Below are 19,443 nucleotides of genomic sequence, written 5' to 3' on the forward strand. Positions count from 1 at the left end.
CCCTGTATCCTAGTAATTTCTCTGTATCCTCACAATCACTCTGTATCCTCACAATCACCCTGTATCCTAGTAATTTCTCTGTATCTTCACAATCACTCTGTATCCTCACCATCACACTCTATCTTCACAATCACTCTGTATCTTCACAATCACCCTATATCCTAGTAATTTCTCTGTATCCTCACAATCACTCTGTATCCTCACAATCACTCTGTATCCTAGTAATTTCTCTGTATCCTCACAATCACACTGTATCCTAGTAATTTCTCTGTATCCCCACAATCACCCTGTATCCTAGTAATTTCTCTGTATCTTCACAATCACTCTGTATCCTCACCATCACATTCTACCCGGTATCTTCACAATCACTCTGTATCCCCACAATCACTCTGTATCCTAGTAATTTCTCTGTATCCTCACAATCACTCTGTATCCTCACAATCACCCTGTATCCTAGTAATTTCTCTGTATCTTCACAATCACTCTGTATCCTCACCATCACACTCTATCTTCACAATCACTCTGTATCCTCACAATCACCCTGTATCCTAGTAATTTCTCTGTATCCTCACAATCACTCTGTATCCTCACAATCACCCTGTATCCTAGTAATTTCTCTGTATCTTCACAATCACTCTGTATCCTCACCATCACACTGTATCCTCGTAATTTCTCTGTATCTTCACAATCACTCTGTATCCTCACAATCATTCTGCATCCTCACAATCACCCTGTATCCTAGTAATTTCTCTGTATCTTCACAATCACTCTGTATCCTCACAATCACCCTGTATCTTAGTAATTTCTCTGTATCTTCACAATCACTCTGTATCCTCACAATCACTCTGTATCCTCATAATCACCCTGTATCCTAGTAATTTCTCTGTATCCTCACAATCACTCTGCATCCTCACAATCACCCTGTATCCTAGTAATTTCTCTGTATCCTCACAATCACTCTGTATCCTCACAATCACTCTGTATCCTAGTAATTTCTCTTTATCCTCACAATCACTCTGTATCCTCACAATCACCCTGTATCCTAGTAATTTCTCTGTATCTTCACAATCACTCTGTATCCTCACCATCACACTCTACCTTCACAATCACTCTGTATCCTCACAATCACCCTGTATCCTAGTTATTTTTCTGTATCTTCACAATCACTCTGTATCCTCACAATCACACTCTATCTTCACAATCACTCTGTATCCTCTCAATCACCCTGTATCGTAGTAATTTCTCTGTATCCTCACAATCACTCTGTATCCTCACAACCACCCCGTATCCTAGTAATTTCTCTGTATCTTCACAATCACTCTGTATCCTCACAATCACCCTGTATCCTAGTAATTTCTCTGTATCCTCACAATCACACTGTATCCTCACAATCACTCTCTATCTTCACAAGCACTCTGTATCCCCATAATTTCTCTCTATGATTATGACTCCACACAATCATTCTGTATCCTCTCAATTTCTCTGCATCCTCACAGTTACTCTTTAGTCCCCTTGTTTGTAGTCTCATCATGAATTTATATTCACTTATTCTTAACTTACTTCACAAGCCTTTAATACATACCTTTAATTGAATTTACAGAAAAATTAAGGAAAAAACAAAGCCGATTTTGGAATTGATTTTGGCATATCTGGGAAAGTAATGTATAAGTAGAATTTTTAGCGAGGATTTAATTTTGGCAATATTAGCGAGGGTCCTGGGATTGCTAAAATTGAATATCGCTAAATATTAATTGCATTTTATTTGTAATAGCTTCTTTCGTAAGCATTTTACAATCGCTAAAATTACCTCTCGCTAAAAATAAATTACCAATTTTTAAGGAAAAATCACTAAATTTGTGACTCCCTAAAATTTCCACTTATACGGTATACAGAATTTAAGAATAAACTTTGGTAGTAATATAGATTATTTTGAGAAAAGAAATAAATAGAAAGTCAACTTTTATTAATTTGATTAAAAAGGTTTTTTTCGGTGAATTTTGGTACCCTATGAAAGGAGTTCCTTTACCTTAAGTTTTTTAACATCCCAAATTTTTTGTAACTCAGGTTTAAGCAATACAATGACCTGTGATTTATCCCAGCTCTAACATTACATCCCCATCCCTCTATGAATCTTTTATACATTTAAAGCTCACATGGTACCAAATGAAAAGAAAAACATAGGTAATCAGAGATTACAGAGCTCACCTCAACGAATGTTGTCTTTAAGTAAGGCAAAGTCACACAATTAACCAACAAAAAGTATACATTCCAAAAATGAAAATATTTTTAAAAGCAATTTTGATCTGATACTTTGAAATAGACCTACATAAAAAATTTAAACTACTTCTTCTTCATGAAAATGTAATGAAAATCCAGCATCTGAAGCAAATTTGAGAGTTTTCATCTCTTGATGCAGCATTTGTGAAAGTTTGGTTTATACAATGTTATATAAGCCTTATAGTTTTTGGTAATAGACCTGCAACCATAACTTTTACCTTGTCTATTATCTGAAAAATGTATGTCCAATTCAGCATCCGAAGCAAGTCCATTAGTGTGCATCCTTAGATGTATCATCCATGCAAGTTTGCTCATTATAGGGCTCATAGTTTATTGGAAATGAAACATGCATTAAAACTAACATTTTCACTCATCCACAAAAAGTAGGTCAGATTCAGCTTCCGAAGCAAGCCTGGAAGTATGCATCCTTAGATGTATCATCTATGCAAGACTGGTCATTAAAGAACTCATAGTTCCTTGGAAATGAAACCTGCACCAAAAACTTTTAACTATTCACTCAACCGGAAAATGTAGGTCAGATTCAGCATCCGAAGCAAGCCTGGTAGTGTGCATCCTTAGACGTATCATCCATGCAAGTTTGGTCAACATAGGGCTTAAAGTTACTTGCAAATGAAACCTGCACCAAAAACATTAACCTGTTCGCTCAACTGGAAAATGTAGGTCAGATTCAGCATCCGAAGCAAGCCCGGTAGTATGCATCCTTAGATGTATCATCCATGCAAGTTTGGTCAACATAGGGCTTATAGTTACTTTGAAATGAAACCTGCACCAAAAACTTTAACCTGTTCACTCAACTGGAAAATGTAGGTCAGATTCAGCATCCGAAGCAAGCCCGGTAGTATGCATCCTTAGATGTATCATCCATGCAAGTTTGGTCAACATAGGGCTTATAGTTACTTGCAAATGAAACCTGCACCAAAAACATTAACCTGTTCGCTCAACTGGAAAATGTAGGTCAGATTCAGCATCCGAAGCAAACCCGGTAGTATGCATCCTTAGATGTATCATCCATGCAAGTTTGGTCAACATAGGGCTTATAGTTACTTGGAAATGAAACCTACACCAAAAACTTTAACCTGTTCACTCAACCGGAAAATGTAGGTCAGATTCAGCATCCGAAGCAAGCCCGGTAGTATGCATCCTTAGATGTATCATCCATGCAAGTTTGGTCAACATAGGGCTTATAGTTACTTGCAAATGAAACCTGCACCAAAAACTTTAACCTGTTCACTCAACCGGAAAATGTAAGTCAGATTCAGCATCCGAAGCAATCCCGGTAGTATGCATCCTTAGATGTATCATCCATGCAAGTTTGGTCAACATAGGCCTGATAGTTACTTGGAAATGAAACCCACACCAAAAACTGCACCAAAAATGTTAACCTGCTCCAAAAACATTAACCTGGTAATTCCTTTGCTGAAATTGCAGCATCTGAAACTTTGTCTGGTACAATAAAACACACTAAAACCATTTTCCATGCATGTCTAATCAGTATAGGACACAGAAGTAATTAAAAAGAAAACTGCTCCGAAAAACTTAACCTTAACCTGGGACGCCGACGCCGACACCGATTCTCGTTCAAAGTTTATAATTCTTGTATTTTCATAGCTGGCAGTCTATAAAATTCTACTAATATTATTTATAAGTTTTACAATGCTTGCTTACAAGTATCATCGTTTCAGTTTTAGAAGGCCGATCACATTCATGTCAATGTTTTAAAGTAAACAAAAAGGAAACATGCCTCAGATTGGATGTCCATTTACAAAACATCTTCAGCGGCAGGGGGCCTAGGTGTTCCCTAGACCCCGCCTTACTATTTGTGATTTCAGAATGTTGGCAGCTCTGCGAGGGTATTACATAAGCTCCCCCAACTTCGTTGAGGTGAGCTAAAAATTATCTCAAGCCTCTGTATTCCAATCCAGTACCTTTGCTATTGAAGATCACATGGAACAGACATTTATGTGATGAAATATTAACAAAATCGTTTTGTTTTCCTCCTTAAATTCATACATCAAATACATGTATATTGACTTAAGATAATCTAGCATCTTGCATCTAATCCTTTGAAAACATCCTGCAGAGGTATCATTTTAAACAAAATCAATAAGCAGTCCTATTCCTTAGTACTGAATATCTGACCTGCTTTATTTGGTTGTACGGGAGGGGTTGGGTTTGTCGGTGTCGGACGTTTTCTTGGCACTACAGATGTTTGTATAGGTAAATTCAGAGAATTGGTCTGTGGCATTGCTTGACCTTTAGGTCGTGACCTTGGGGTCACAGTTGTGCTCTCAATTGGCTGAACTGGGGTATTTCTGCAAGTTAAAATAACAGTTCCCAAACACATTCACATATGCATGTATAAGCATCAACAAATACCAGAAATTATTGACAAACAAGAGGCCCACGGGCCTTATAGGTCACCTGATTATCATGAAACAACTTTCCAAATATTAAATTTGGTTTGTGTTTTAAACTAGATTCCATGAAATTCAAGATTTTGAAAGAAGCGCCATTGCTTATCATAATTATACACTTTATAGAATTATAGAAAGTGTAATTATACACTTTTTAGAATGCTTACTCTAGTTACTTAATACCCAGAGTTAGATCAGAGTAAGAAAGAGAAAATGCATTTTCACTTTATAACCAGCTAGTGGTGCACCCCACCCTTCAGCAACCACTGACCCTGGGGCCACACATTTCAAAATTTTGGAAATTTTATCATAAATTTTATTTCAACATAAACGGTTGATTAATACCACAGCAGATTTCAAAGCATTTAATATTTATCTTCAGACTATGTACTTTACCCCCCCCCCCTTCCCGATATCCTTGACCCAGAGAACATGAAATTTATCATTTTGCTAGATGCACCTTTCTTCATCATAAATATATAAACTAAGATCATTCGCATAATACCTAGGAGCAATGGAATAGATTTTCAAAGAATTCATGCATTTTCACTATATATAATCATTAGAGCTCCACCCTAACACCAGAACCCCTGACCCAGGGGCCATGAAATTCATAGTTTTGGAAGAAGCATAATTCCTCATCATAACTATGTACATAGTTCATTTGTTTAATACCAAGGAGCAGAGAAGATGATTTTTGAGAAACAATGTATTTTCACTATATAGGCAATAAAGCCTAGCCCTTACATCACAACCCCCAACCCAGGGGCCACAAAATTCACAATTTTGGAAGAGACACTCTTGTTCATCATAACTTTGTACTTAGTTTATTTAATACCCAGGAGCAAAGAAGAAGATTTTTAAAGAATTCATCCATTTTCACTATATAATCAATAGAGCCCCGCCCTAGAACCCCTGACCCTGGGGCCATAAAATTCACAATTTGGAGGATGCACTCTTGGTCATCATAACTATGCACTAAGTTAGCCTGTTTAATGCTAAGGAGCAGAGAAGAAGATTTTTGAAGAATTAATGTTTTTTTTTACTATACAATCAATAGAGCCCCGCCCTAACACCAGAACCCCTGATCCAGGGGCCATGAAATTCACAATTATTGAAGAGGCACTCTTGGTCATCATAACTATGTTCTTAGTTAGTTTATTTAATACCCAGGAGAAGAGAAGACGTTTTTTTAAATAATGCACTTTTACTATATGTTCTTTATAGCCCCGCCCTTACACCAGAACCCCTGACCCAGGGGCCATGAAATTCACAATTATTGAAGAGGCACTCTTGGTCATCATAACTATGTTCTTATTTAGTTTATTTAATACCCAGGAGAAGAGAAGACGATTTTTAAAGAAATAATGAACTTTTACTATATGATCTATATAGCCCCGCCCTAACACCAGAACCCCTGACCCAGGGGCCATGAAATTCACAATTATTGAAGAGGCACTCTTGGTCATTATAACTATGTTCTTAGTTGGTTTATTTAATACCCAGGAGCAGAGAAGAAGATTTTCAAAGAAATAATGCACTTTTACTATATGATCTATATAGCCCCGCCCTAACACCAGAACCCCTGACCCAGGGGCCATGAATTTCACAATTTTGGTAGAGGACTCAATGCTGATTACAATCATGTCAACAGTTTGACTGCTTGATGTCCAGGAGTAAAGAAGAAGATTTTTAAAGATTGCATTAATTTTAGTGGTTTTGGCCCCACCCCTCAGGCCCCAGGGGGGCAGGGACCATGAAATTCACAATTTTTGTTCCTCTTTATCTATAGATGCTGTATACCAAATTTGATTGAAACTGGTTCAGTAGTTCCAGAGAAGAAGTTAAAAATGTTCAAAAGTTTACGAACGACGTACGACACACGACGTACGACGAACGACGACAGACGAAAACGGATAGCAATAGGTCACCTGAGTTTACTCAGGTGACCTAAAAATACAGCATCCAGAATATTCATGGAAAAGCTTCCTTACTTTGAAGATGAAGTTTTGACTTGTCTAGATTCTGATTCTGTTAGAGGTACCGGTAATCTGCTCAGATCTGGCAAAGGGGCACCCTACAAAATATGGTATTCTGTTTATCAATCTCTTCATCTAATACTGGCTGGAATTATATTTTGAGATAGTATTCATCATACAGAAAACAATCAAAAAGAAACAAAAATACATTAACACTGTACACATAAAGCCCTAGACATGTCAAGATTGTTCAGTATCATGACCTACATTCATGTTAGGGACAGGGCAGTCTCTGTGAGACATACTAAATGCCAGCCACGACACCTGATAAATATCTGGTCGCTTCTCTGGATCAACCTCCAGTATGTATCCTAGAAAACATATTTTTACTTTTATTAGCTACAGTAAGAACTGCAAGTCAATTTCCCTTATTCTATATGACAATAAATCATAATGTAAATCCATATCACAATAAATCAATTAAATCCATGACTTACCGATAAGAGAATGCATCATCTTTGAGTATCGTGAATCATCAGGGATGGTGAAGTTTCCACTCTGGACAGCTAATGTACTCTCACCAAATGGTAAAGTGAAGAAACACAACTTGTAGAGCAAACAACCAAGTGCCTGTCAACAAAAAAATATATAAAAAGAACAGTTCAACAAAGAGATAATGCTCTCAAAAAAGTACCTTTCACAGGCAATATATATATTTTTTTTATGATTTATCATTGACCATGTATACCAGATAGTGGTTCATACTGTTATTGTCATAAAATTGCACCTTCTTCTAAATACTTTTGATGATAAATTCTTGCCTTTTATTTCACAATAGACTCTGAATACTTACCCAGATATCACTTTTTGTGGTGATTGGTTTTCCTCCATACAAATCTACCATTTCTGGAGCTCTGTAGGAAACTGTGGTATACCTTAAAATAATCCATAAAGACACTGACTTAAAATACAGGTACAGCTGAAAATGTTTATTCTTACAAAAACAAACATGTGACAGTAAGGCATAATTCAATATATATTTGTAGTGAATCCGAAAGACAGGGAACAGCTACCAGAATGGATCTGAATCTTACTTTCTGATTTCTTCTTCTATCTGCTGGACATTTTGTTGACCAGGTAAGACAGCTTTAGCAGTAGCACTCCCAAAGTCACAGAGTACATAATGTCCACTGTCAGACACCAAAATGTTCTCAACCTGAAAAATATATTACAAGTTTGTCATTTGTTGTATTAAGGTCCCTTTAGTTTATTTTGAATTTGTCATTCTTTATACAAAATAAAATATTGAAATTAAGTGGAAATATTGGAATTTCTAAAATTAACTTATAAATCTTCTTGCTTGACTACTTAAAAATGCATTTAAATCAATGTTAAATAAGGTCAATATTTTCAAAATCTTAACTTAATTAAATTTCATCTTTCTTTACAATTTTCTGTGACACTTACATGTGCATCCTCTCTGTATTACTGGTGCCTTACCTTTAAATCTCGGTGTATTATGGGGGTCTGACAGTGATGTAACCTAGCCACTGCCTCGCATACATCACAGAATATCCTAAGAACCTCTTTTTCTGAGAAGCCTGAGTTGATTTTTTCATTCATCTGTTGTATCACATGATCTATTTAAAAAACAAACATGGCAAAGTGACTAAGTCTCACATTAAACACGCTAAAAAATGTTTGGTAGTGTGCATCCCGATTCAACATCTTGAACAAGTTTGGTCCAGGTAAGATCTAAAAATACTTAAAGACAGACCTGCTCAAAAATATTCAATTGTCCAATCACCTGTTTTTTTCATCTGGAAGAGACTGGTCAGACCCAACATTTGAAGCAATTTTGTAGAGTGCATCAACAGATGCATCATCATCCATGCATGTTTGATCATCATAGAGCTTTCAGTAAATTGGAAATGAACCTGCTTCAATAAATGTAGGTCAGATCAAGGATCTGAAACATGTGTGCAGTATTGCACATCCTTATATGCATCATCCTTACAAGTTTTGTCCAGGAATGGCTTATAATCACAGGGAAATGTCAGCAGCAGCTCATAAAACTTAAACAGCATCCCAGTGTCAACACCAAAGCCAATGCAAGAATTTAAGCCATAATAAATTTTTTAATTACTTGTAGTTGATATGCATCTCTCTTTACACTCACCTCTGCAGTACTGCATTAACAGCATCACCTCATATACTTTGTTTGGTGCCATAGAAATGCTTGAGTCCACATAGCTTATGATGTTCTTATGACCACTGAGAGTTTTCTGAAATGGAAAAGGTGGAATTAAATTACCAGTTAAGATTAAAAGGCAATTTTATTTTCACATTTATAGGTATTAAGTAGATTTACATAAATTTTTGTTGAAAATGTTTCCTTACTGAAGAGGCAAAATAGCTTTTTTATTGGTTATAATCTGTTGCACTAAATCCTCCATCTACCACCTTTTTCAATACAAAATAGGGTAAAATTGCTGAGATCTATGAGCACAACTTTTTTACCTCGATTTTTTATTTCTGGCTTAGCATCATAAAAGTTTTACTTTGCTTTTGCTTTGATCTAATTCAGCCAAGTATCCTTAATTCTAAAACTGTGTTAACAAAGAAATTGTGAGATGATCTCCAGTTTTCATTCAGTCATCAAGGGTTTGGTTAACTGGTTAACAGCTAAAACCTTAAGGGCCATGATGGGATGGGATAGTTGGGGGGTTAGAAACTAACATATCAATTTATCTATTCGGTGTGAGTGAGATTCCAATACCTCTTTCATCAAACTCTTGACAAAAACAATTTTCTTGGGCAAGCCCTTGGGCTATCCTACTCACAGCCAGTGGATCTGAGTACAATATCAGCATCCTTTTATGGTGTTTTTTCTACTTACTGCTATATGAATCTCTCTTTTGCAGACAGTCAGATCATGATCATTGTTTACAAACAATCTTTTGAGTGCATAATGATTTCCATTCTGTGCCTTCACCAGGAATACAATTGCAAAGCCACCTAAAGAAGATCAATATTTTAATGATGAATTTATAACATAATTGAGTGAAAGTGATCTTGGAAAATTGGCTGTAGGTATTATCACTTTTAATTGCACGTATGGTTATAGTAGGGAAAAATTAATATATAAGAGAATATTAACTATATTATCAATTTATCATGCATATTATAAATACATAACAATCAAATTCTAGTGTATGTTTAGCACAAAATCTATAAAAATGCAATATTAAACCATAATTGAGAAGACTACAAATGTTTACTAAACACAGTGATATCATCAGGGCAATCAGCATTTGAAAAGTGAGAAATGTAGATCTGCACTTTTAAACCAATTGTATTGCGTACCGCCCCATATCCATCACCTTACAAAGTATTCTGAACACTTGTAAGAATGTTTATAAAAATATGATAGCTATAATTAAAAATTCGTTTCAGATGATGAGATCAAATATAAATTTACAATGAATTAAAGAAATAAAAAGCAGTAACTTTTAGGGGGATGCCCATAAACTTTTATGGGGTAGACACGCCCCCTTTCACTTCATTTTATTTAATTTTTGTACATGAAAGAGCTCTCACCCTCTGCTATGACATCCTCTACTGTAACTGTAAACCTCCCTACTGTGAAAACCTTGCCAATATAAGGGTTCTGAGTCCCCGCTGAATCAATTTTGAAAGGGAACAGTTTCTTCATGTTATATTTTGGTCATCTCATTGTCAGACTGTGTAGCACCTCTTCTATTGTTTCACAAAGGTCTATGTCGTCACACTCTAAAAAATTAGAAAAATATCACTGGAAATTGTGACAGTTTTTAGAAAATTTCTCACGGACGACGTATGGTATGTCGATGATTCACATTGTCACCTTCGCACCTGCCACCAAAAATATGGTGGAATTCTCGTTGTTAGTTATGTCACGTGATATAACCTCAATTACATTTTAATAAATACCTCATACTGTCCACATAAAACGCATTTGTAACCTTACTTTGTAACTCGTTATGTTTTCTTTTAAATTTTGGACGTAGGCTTTTCACACAAACTCGAAAAACATTCTTTCTCTAACGATCGTTTACAACAACATCTCACGAGATTTCGTATCAAGCCATCATGGCGGACAAAGCGGGAGAAGTACCCTCTGAGCCCCAAATAGGAGTCGATAACATGCAGAACAGGTACATTATGGGCTTGAAATGTAATCAGTTATAAGAAACAACAAAAGATGAATTATTTAACAATTAGAAAGGAGCATCATACATCGGATAAATTATCTATTTGAGTTGAGATCGCATTGTTTACATTTGAAATTACTTTCATTTTTTACTTTCAATTTACATTTAAGGTTAAATCATTAGTAATACTCTCATTTTTCATTTTACAATTATTTTTTAAATACCGGTGATAATGGTTTCAATAAAGAATTTACAAATTGAAATTAATCAATTTAAATTAAAAGAAAAAAAAATTAATTTAACTGTTGAGATATCAGGGCTCGATATTAACTTTTTTCCTACTTGTTCATTTGAACAAGTGACCAAGACATTTACCTGTCCGAACTTCAATTCACTTGTCCGAAAATTTTTCAACAAAGAACTAATACTGTCAACTTGAAAACTAAAAATAAAGTCCTTTTGTGCTTGATTGATTTGTGATGTTATTGATAAATACAAAAAACACATAAAACGAAATTTAATCTGGGCTTTCTGTCCAGACAATAACGTAAATGTCTGCAAGTGAACCTGTCAACATCAAACAGAATCCACACTTCTGTTTGTATCTTCCATGAATTTTCAGTAGTATTCAATTAGTGAACTTTGATCCCGATCGAATGTGAATTCAATTAATATAGCGATAAATATCAGGATCGAAGTCTGGTTTTTAGGTCACCTGAGTAAACTCAGGTGACCTATTGCTATCTGTTTTCGTCCGTCGTCGTTCGTCGTGCGTCGTTCGTCGTGCGTTAACATTTGAACATTTTCAGCTACTTCTCTGCAACCACTGAACCAATTTCAACCAAATTTGGTACAAAGCATCTATGGGTGAAGGGGAACAAAAATTGTGAATTTCATGATCCCTGCCCCCCTGGGGCCTGAGGGGTGGGGCCAAAACCACTAAAATTAGTGCTATCTTTAAAAATCTTCTTCTTTACCCCTGGACATCAAGCAGTCAAACTGTTTGCATGATTGTAATCAGCAATGAGTCCTCTACCATAATTGTGAAATTCATGGCCCCAGGGTCAGGGGTTCTAGTGCTAGGGCGGGGCTAAATAAGTAGGTAGTGAAAATGCATTATTTCTTTGAAAATCTTCTTCTCTGCTCCTGGGTATTAAATAAACCAACTAAGTACATAGTTATGATGAGCAAGAGTGCCTCTACCAAAATTGTGAATTTTATGGCCCCAGGGTCAGGGGTTCTGGTATTAGGGCGGGGCTCTATTGATTATATAGTGAAAATACATTAATTCTTTGAAAATCTTGTTCTCTGCTCCTGGGTATTAGATAAACTAACTAAGTACATAGTTATGATAAGCAAGAGTGCCTCTACCAAAATTGTGAATTTTATGGCCCCAGCATCAGGGGTTCTTGTTTTAGGGTGGGGCTCTAATGATTATATAGTGAAATGTATGAATTCTTTGAACATCTTATCCTTTGCTCTTGGTTAATATGCTAATGATCTAATTACATATCTAAGGCCAGGATTTATTTTATTTTCAGTTTTACAAACCCTCCGCTCAAGGTTTTGAGCTTTTAGAAAAAAAATAAAACAATTTTTTTCTTTCCGATGTCAAATTTGAGTCGGGATCGAGATTTCAAATTTACGAACTCGCACTTCCGGTTTTTAGATGAAACGGCGGGTAAATAAAGCTAGATCCAAGAATTTAGCATGGTTTAGTGTAAAATTCATCGATAAGAGTGCCATTCAAAACGTTTCACCCGTTCAAAGGACAAATAAAATGCTGACGACTTTGTTGCACAATGACATGCTGGTGAGATAATTATGTATTCGTTTCAAAAGTAACTGTAAATTATTTTCCTCCCCCAGGTTTTAAACTGCCCGTGGTAGCTATTGCATATTGCCAGGGACATTGTTTAGGTCTCTGTTATAGCTTTCAGTCTAAGCATCATTCTTCAGAAAATGGTTGCTTATGCATCAGATGTAATGAATAAAACTATGGGAGAAGTGAAGTCCATTTGAGGAAGAAATAAACAATAACCTGAAGTGAAGAAATAAAAAAAAATTCAACTATTAAAAGGCAAGAATATACAAATATATGTAGTATCATTTGTATCAGCCAGAAAAATTATTTTACACTTAATTGAAAAAATGTTGACCCTACTCCCCAATACTTCCTGTCTGTTTTATGATAGGAATTATAATTTTAGGCATCAAGTAAATTTTAGAACAATGTCTACACATTCACCTAACACATATTAAGAAAATGAAGATGTATTGAAAGACTTTTAAAGAATTGATTTTTTAAAATATATTTTGATCAACATCACAAAATTTATATAACTGGCCCAAACTGGCAGATGTTGAAATAAGCAATTAAATGTTCTACTTTCCTATTTGTAAGCATTATGTGTCCAGTGGCAAGGAGCCTATTAGGATAGCATAAAAAAAGAATGTACAAATGTTAATAATTGATTTATCAAAAAAAATTATTTCCTTTTGCTTGCGGGACTTTTTAGCTCACCTGAGCCGAAGGCTCAAGTGAGCTTTTCTGATCACATTTTGTCCGGCGTCCGTCTGTCCGTCTGTCTGTCCGTCTGTCCGTCTGTCTGTCTGTCTGTAAACTTTTCACATTTTCGATTTCTTCTCAAGAACCCCTGGGCCAATTTCAACCAAACTTGCCACAAAGTATCCTTGGGTGAAGGGGATTCAGGTTTGTTCAAATGAAGGGCCACGCCCTCATTCAAGGGGAGATAATTGGGAATTAATGAAAATTTGGTGGCATATTTTAAAAATCTTCTTCTCAAGAACCACTGTGCCTGGAAAGATGAAACTTATGGGGAAACATCCTCAGGTAGTGTAGATTCAAGTTTGTTCAAATCATGACCCCTGGGGGTAGGGCGGGGCCAAAATGGCCGACTAAAGTTTTACGTAGAAATATATAGGAAAATTCTTTAAAAATCTTCTTCTCCAGAATGACAAAGCCATAATTCATCATATTTATATGGGAGCATGTTCAGGTAGTGTAGATTCAAGTTTGTTCAAATCATGACCCCCGGGGGTAGGGCGGGGCCAAAATGGCTGACCAAAGTTTTACATAGAAATATATAGGAAAATTTTTTAAAAATCTTCTTCTCAAGAATGACAAAGCCATAATTCATCATATTTATATGGAAGCATGTTCAGGTAGTGTAGATTCAAGTTTGTTCAAATCATGACCCCCGGGGGTAGGGCAGGGCCAAACTTAGCTGCAATAATGTAGCCCTCTCCCTTTTTTTTTTTTTTTTTTTTTTTTGGGAGAGGGCTACAACTCCTTAGGATCTCCATAATGGTGCAGCTGCGGGAGTGATTTGCTCCCGCACGGATTTCGGCTCAAATTAACAGTAAATGGCTATTTTATTAACATTTCTTACCTTGACTCCAAATAAGTAGTCATCCAAGACGTAAAGCAATGCAAAAATAAACAGAACGATCCCTAAATCGCTTATTTTTCGTGTATGTCAACATCACAACTCGAATTTATCCGCCATGTTTACTGACCTTGATAGATTGTATTTTGGGACAGCCAATGAGAATTTAGGTTCTATAGTAGCGGATCTTTTTGGAATTCCCTTATAATTTTAAACATAAATATCGCTGCTTGCATAAAAATAACACTTAAAATGGTTTTATATACCTATGTTTTTGTGATGAAATTCAGCACATACATTTATAAACACCGATAATTGCTTTATTCAGTTGTTCTAAATTTCAAGCGAAAGTCTCATTACGTCACGCGTGAACTGTCATGGCTGCTGAAGTAAACTACCAGGAAACATGCAGAGTTATTTTACAAGTTTTTCGCATTTAACGGGGTCTACTGTTGACAGTGAATAAAAAATTCGTCTTATTAGAAGTAAGTTGAATGTAAAAATAATTTATTTTGCCTGCAGTCTCTCCTATTAAAAAAAAATATTTGCACCATTACGGAGATGCGATGGAATTGTAGCCCTCTCCAGAAAACATCAGATTAAAAAAAATCGGAGAGGGCTACATTATTGCAGCTAGGCCAAACTGGCCGACCAAACTTTTACATAGAAATATATATGAAAATTCTTTAAACATCTTCTTCTCAAGAATGACAAAGCCATAATTCATCATATTTAAATGGAAGCATGTTCAGGTAGTGTAGATTCAAGTTTGTTCAAATCATGACCCCCGGGGGTAGGGCGGGGCCAAAATGGCCGACCAAAGTTTTACATAGAAATATATAGGAAAATTCTTTAAAAATATTCTTCTCAAGAATGACAAAGCCATAATTCATCATATTTATATGGGAGCATGCTCAGGTAGTGTAGATTCAAGTTTGTTCAAATCATGACCCCCGGGGGTAGGGCGGGGCCAAAATGGCTGACCAAAGTTTTACATAGAAATATATAGGAAAATTCTTTAAAAATCTTCTTCTCAAGAATGACAAAGCCATAATTCATCATATTTATATGGAAGCATGTTCAGGTAGTGTAGATTCAAGTTTGTTCAAATGATGACCCTCGGGGGTAGGGCGGGGCCAAAATGGCTGACTAAAGTTTTACATAGAAATATATAGGAAAATTCTTTAAAAATCTTCTTCTCAAGAATGACAAAGCCATAATTCATCATATTTATATGGAAGCATGCTCAGGTAGTGTAGATTCAAGTTTGTTCAAATGATGACCCCCGGGGGTAGGGCGGGGCCAAAATGGCCGACCAAAGTTTTACATAGAAATATATAGGAAAATTCTTTAAAAATCTTCTTCTCAAGAATGACAAAGCCATAATTCATCATATATATACGGAAGCATGCTCAGGTAGTGTAGATTCAAGTTTGTTCAAATCATGACCCCCGGGGTAGGGCGGGGCCAAAATGGCCGACCAAACTTTTACATAGACATATATAGGAAAATTCTTTAAAAATCTTCTTCTCAAGAATGACAAAGCCATAATTCATCTTATTTATATGGAAACATGCTCAAGTAGTGTAGATTCAAATTTGTTCAAATCATGACCCCCAGGGGTAGGGCAGGTCCAAAATGGCTGACCAAAGTTTTTAAAAATATATATAGGAAAATTCTTTAAAAATCATTTTCTAAAAATAATAAATCCATGATTGGTCATGGGACTACTTTTGGATTTAAACTTTACAATAGAAAGCCATTTTCTACTTTTTCCTACCCTTAGTGCTCAGGTGAGCGATGTGGCCCATGGGCCTCTTGTTATGTACAGCTTTCACCTTGAAAATTCTGATTAGCTTTCAACAGTCGTTCTTTTTGATATTTAGAGACTCCTTTACGTTAAAATTCACTTGTCCAATCGGACAAGTGCCCAGCAATAATCACGTGTCCATATTTTTAGGTCACCTGAGTAAACTCAGGTGACCTATTGCTATCCGTTTTCGTCCGTCGTCGTGCGTCGTCCGTCGTCCATCGTGTGTTAACATTTGAACATTTTTAGCCTCTTCTCTCCAACCACTCAACCAATTTCCACCAAATTTGGCATTAAGCATCTATGGATGAAGGGGAACAAAAATTGTGAATTCATGGTCCCTGCCCCCATGGGACCTGAGGGGTGGGGCCAAAACCAATAAAATTAATGCAATCTTTAAAAATCTTCTTCTTTACTCCTGGACATCAAGCAGTCAAAATGTTTGCATGATTGTAATCAGCATTAAGTCCTCTACCTAAATTGTGAAATTCATGGCCCTGGGGTCAAGGGTTCTAGTGCTAGGGTGGGGCTAAATAAGTATATAGTGAAAATGCATTATTTCTTTGAAAATCTTCTTCTCTGCTCCTGGGTATTAAATAAACCAACTAAGTACATAGTTATGATGAGCAAGAGTGCTTCCACCAAAGTTGTGAATTTTATGGCCCCAGGGTCAGGGGTTCTGGTGTTAGGGTTGGGCTCTGTTGATTACATATAGTGAAAATACATGATTTCTTTGAAAATCTTCTTCTCTGCCCCTAGGTATTAAATAAACTAACTAAGTGCATAGTTATGATGAGCAAGAGTGCCTCAACCAAAATTGTGAATTTTATGGCCCCAGGGTCAAGGGTTCTGGTGGGGGGGGGGGCTCTATTGATTATGTAGTGAAAATACATGAATTCTTTGAAAATCTTCTTCTCTGCTCCTAGGTATTGAATAAACTAAATAAGTGCATAGTTATGATGAGCAAGAGTGCCTCAACCAAAATTGTGAATTTTATGGTCCCAGGGTCAGGGGTTCTGGTGTTAGGGCAGGGCTCGTTTGATTGTATATTGAAAATACATGAATTCTTTGAAAATCTTCTTCTCTGCTCCTAGGAATTAAATATACTAACTAAGTACATAGTTATGATGAGCAAGAATGCCTCTTCTAAAATTATGAATTTTATGGCCCCAGGGTCAGGGATTCTGGTGTTAGGGCGGGGCTGTATTGATTATATAGTGAAAATACATTAAATCTTTGAAAATTTTCTTCTCTGTCTCTGGGTATGAAGCAGATGAACTACCTATATAGTTATGATGAGCAAGGGCCCTAATCTTGCAGAATTGTGAATTTCAAGGCCCCAGGGTCAAGGATAGAGGGTGGGGGGCTCTCAGACTTATATACTGAAAATGAATTAATTGTTTGAAATCTACTCCTTTGTATTTATAAAACATTTATTTATTTTTTGATAGGCAATTTTAAGGGTGCCTTTTTAAAATTTGTGTAATGTGTGGACCTAGGGTCAGGGGTTTATGTCACGGTGTTGGGGGCACTACTGATTATTGCTGAATATTACTGATTAGTTGGAATGCATTTTTGTTCCCCTACCCTGCGTACGGATATTCAGTAACCAAGTTAAGCAACTGCTAAGTCTATTGTTATGATGATCAATGGTGCCTCTTTCAGAATTGTGAATGCCATATAGCATCTGGCTTAAAACAGGAATCAAATTCAATAACTGGAAAGTTGTTGCATAATGCTCAGGTGACCTATAAGGCCCGTGGGCCTCTTGTTTCTCACTGGTACCGGAAAAGCATTAATGTCGAGTCCTGGATATAATTAGGGCCCCATTAGGCGGGCACCCTATAGTGATCAGTCCGTCCGTCTGTCCAGCTGTCCTTCCATCCGTCTGTCCACCCGAGATCTCTTGTCTGGAGCATATATTCTCTTTCCTTGACCCAATCTGGCTCATACTTCACTCATAGAGTGTCTTTGGGTAAAGGGTGTGCAGTGACCTTGAACCATGTTTCTAGGTTAAGGTCAAGGTCATATAGCAGAATTTTTTTGAAAAATCCTTGTGGGGAACATATCTCTCATCTTGGTCCAATGTGGCTCATACTTCACTCACAGAGTGCCACTGGGCAATGGTTTTGCAGTGACCTTGAACAAAGTGTTAGGTCAAGGTCAAAAATAGGCTCTGTTTAAATTCCTGTCTGGAGCATATTTTCTCTCTTCCTGACCCAATTAGTCTCATACTTCACCTACAAAGTGCCTTTAGGTAAAGGTGTGCAGTGATCTTGAACCATGTTTCCAGACTTGTCGAAATTTCTTAATCGCTGTCAGACATTTGGTCTGACACAGTCAAATGTTTTGTCGGACCAGTCCAACTTTTGTCAGACCAGATACTTGTACGTTATTTTGAAGGTGATAAAATCATATGAATAACAGCACCAAAATGTTCTTTATTATCTTCAATAGCCTTCAATCTAACAAGTTTCATCTCTTGAGATAGAGAGTCATTAACATAGATGTAATTGACAAGTTGTTTGACTTTGCTATAACAAATTTACTTAGCTAGCGTCAACATGCTGCATACACGGCCATTCTTTTCTGTGTTTGTGACCTTGAACTACGCATCCCGATCCCGACCTTTATTAAATTTGCATTACGCTCAATTTTTTTCAAACGGTCATCTGGACCGACGTTTTCTTAAATGTTATCGGTCCAGACAAATTTTTACCGGCCTTGCCGACAGGACCGACAGATTTCGACAAGTCTGAATTTCCTGGTCTAAGGTTAAGGTCATTGCAGAATTATATGAAAAATCTGTGTACGGAGCATATCTTCTCTCCCCTTGGTCCAATGTTGCTCATACTTCACTCACAGAACGCCACTGGTCAATGGATGTGCAGTGACCTTGAACAAAGTTTCTAGGTGAAGGTCAAAAATAGCATCTCTGTTTAAAATCTTTGTATGATGAAAAATTTCTTTCCCTTAAGTCCTGTCAGTCTCAAACTTTACCAATTGACCAAGGGTACGGAACATTTGTGATTTTCCTTCCATATTTTGAGAGAATATTCAACAATTTTCATAGAGAATATGCAACATTCATGATTTTTGTACATTTTTTTGATAGAGGTTATGTACACAAATGTTCCTCTTCAAAATAAACCCTTTCCAGCTACCTTGCATTTTCATTTTCGTTGTTGAAAGCGGGGCCCTTTGAGATGGCCACCATCTCAATGATATCTAGTTTATTAAGGTCTTCCGTTTCAGACGAAAGACCTTATAGTGATTCTACTGTTTTTTCTTATTCTTATTATTATTTTTTTCCCTAAATCTTGTCGGCAGGATTTCTCA

At 36.5% G+C, this 19,443-nt stretch overlaps 2 protein-coding genes across 2 annotated transcripts in view; one reads left to right on the forward strand and one right to left on the reverse strand.

The window, feature by feature from the left end:
• Positions 1 to 1,182: 1,182 nt before the first annotated feature.
• On the reverse strand, positions 1,183 to 10,762 carry LOC134236427 (AP2-associated protein kinase 1-like). The gene is made up of 12 exons (XM_062718594.1): positions 10,701 to 10,762; positions 10,292 to 10,483; positions 9,591 to 9,709; positions 8,871 to 8,976; positions 8,192 to 8,331; positions 7,786 to 7,907; positions 7,545 to 7,626; positions 7,189 to 7,321; positions 6,959 to 7,062; positions 6,707 to 6,789; positions 4,438 to 4,610; positions 1,183 to 1,358 (listed from the first exon to the last, which is right to left on the reverse strand). Exons 2-12 carry the CDS (start codon positions 10,404 to 10,406, stop codon positions 1,183 to 1,185), a joined length of 1,353 nt encoding a protein of 450 aa, XP_062574578.1. The 5' UTR covers positions 10,407 to 10,483; positions 10,701 to 10,762.
• LOC134236428 (set1/Ash2 histone methyltransferase complex subunit ASH2-like) overlaps positions 10,614 to 19,443 on the forward strand; it is a gene marked incomplete at its 3' end in the record, with an annotated part of 28,165 nt that continues 19,335 nt past the window's right edge. Inside the window, exon 1 of the mRNA XM_062718595.1 lies at positions 10,614 to 10,887. Coding sequence (XP_062574579.1) covers positions 10,823 to 10,887 — 65 coding nt within the window. The remainder of the gene's footprint in view (positions 10,888 to 19,443) is intronic.

The sequence above is a fragment of the Saccostrea cucullata genome, unplaced genomic scaffold (assembly GCF_032062105.1).
Source record: "Saccostrea cucullata isolate Sc308-1 unplaced genomic scaffold, CSIRO_AGI_Scuc_v1 ctg3667, whole genome shotgun sequence".
Taxonomy (NCBI): Eukaryota; Metazoa; Mollusca; class Bivalvia; order Ostreida; family Ostreidae; genus Saccostrea; species Saccostrea cuccullata.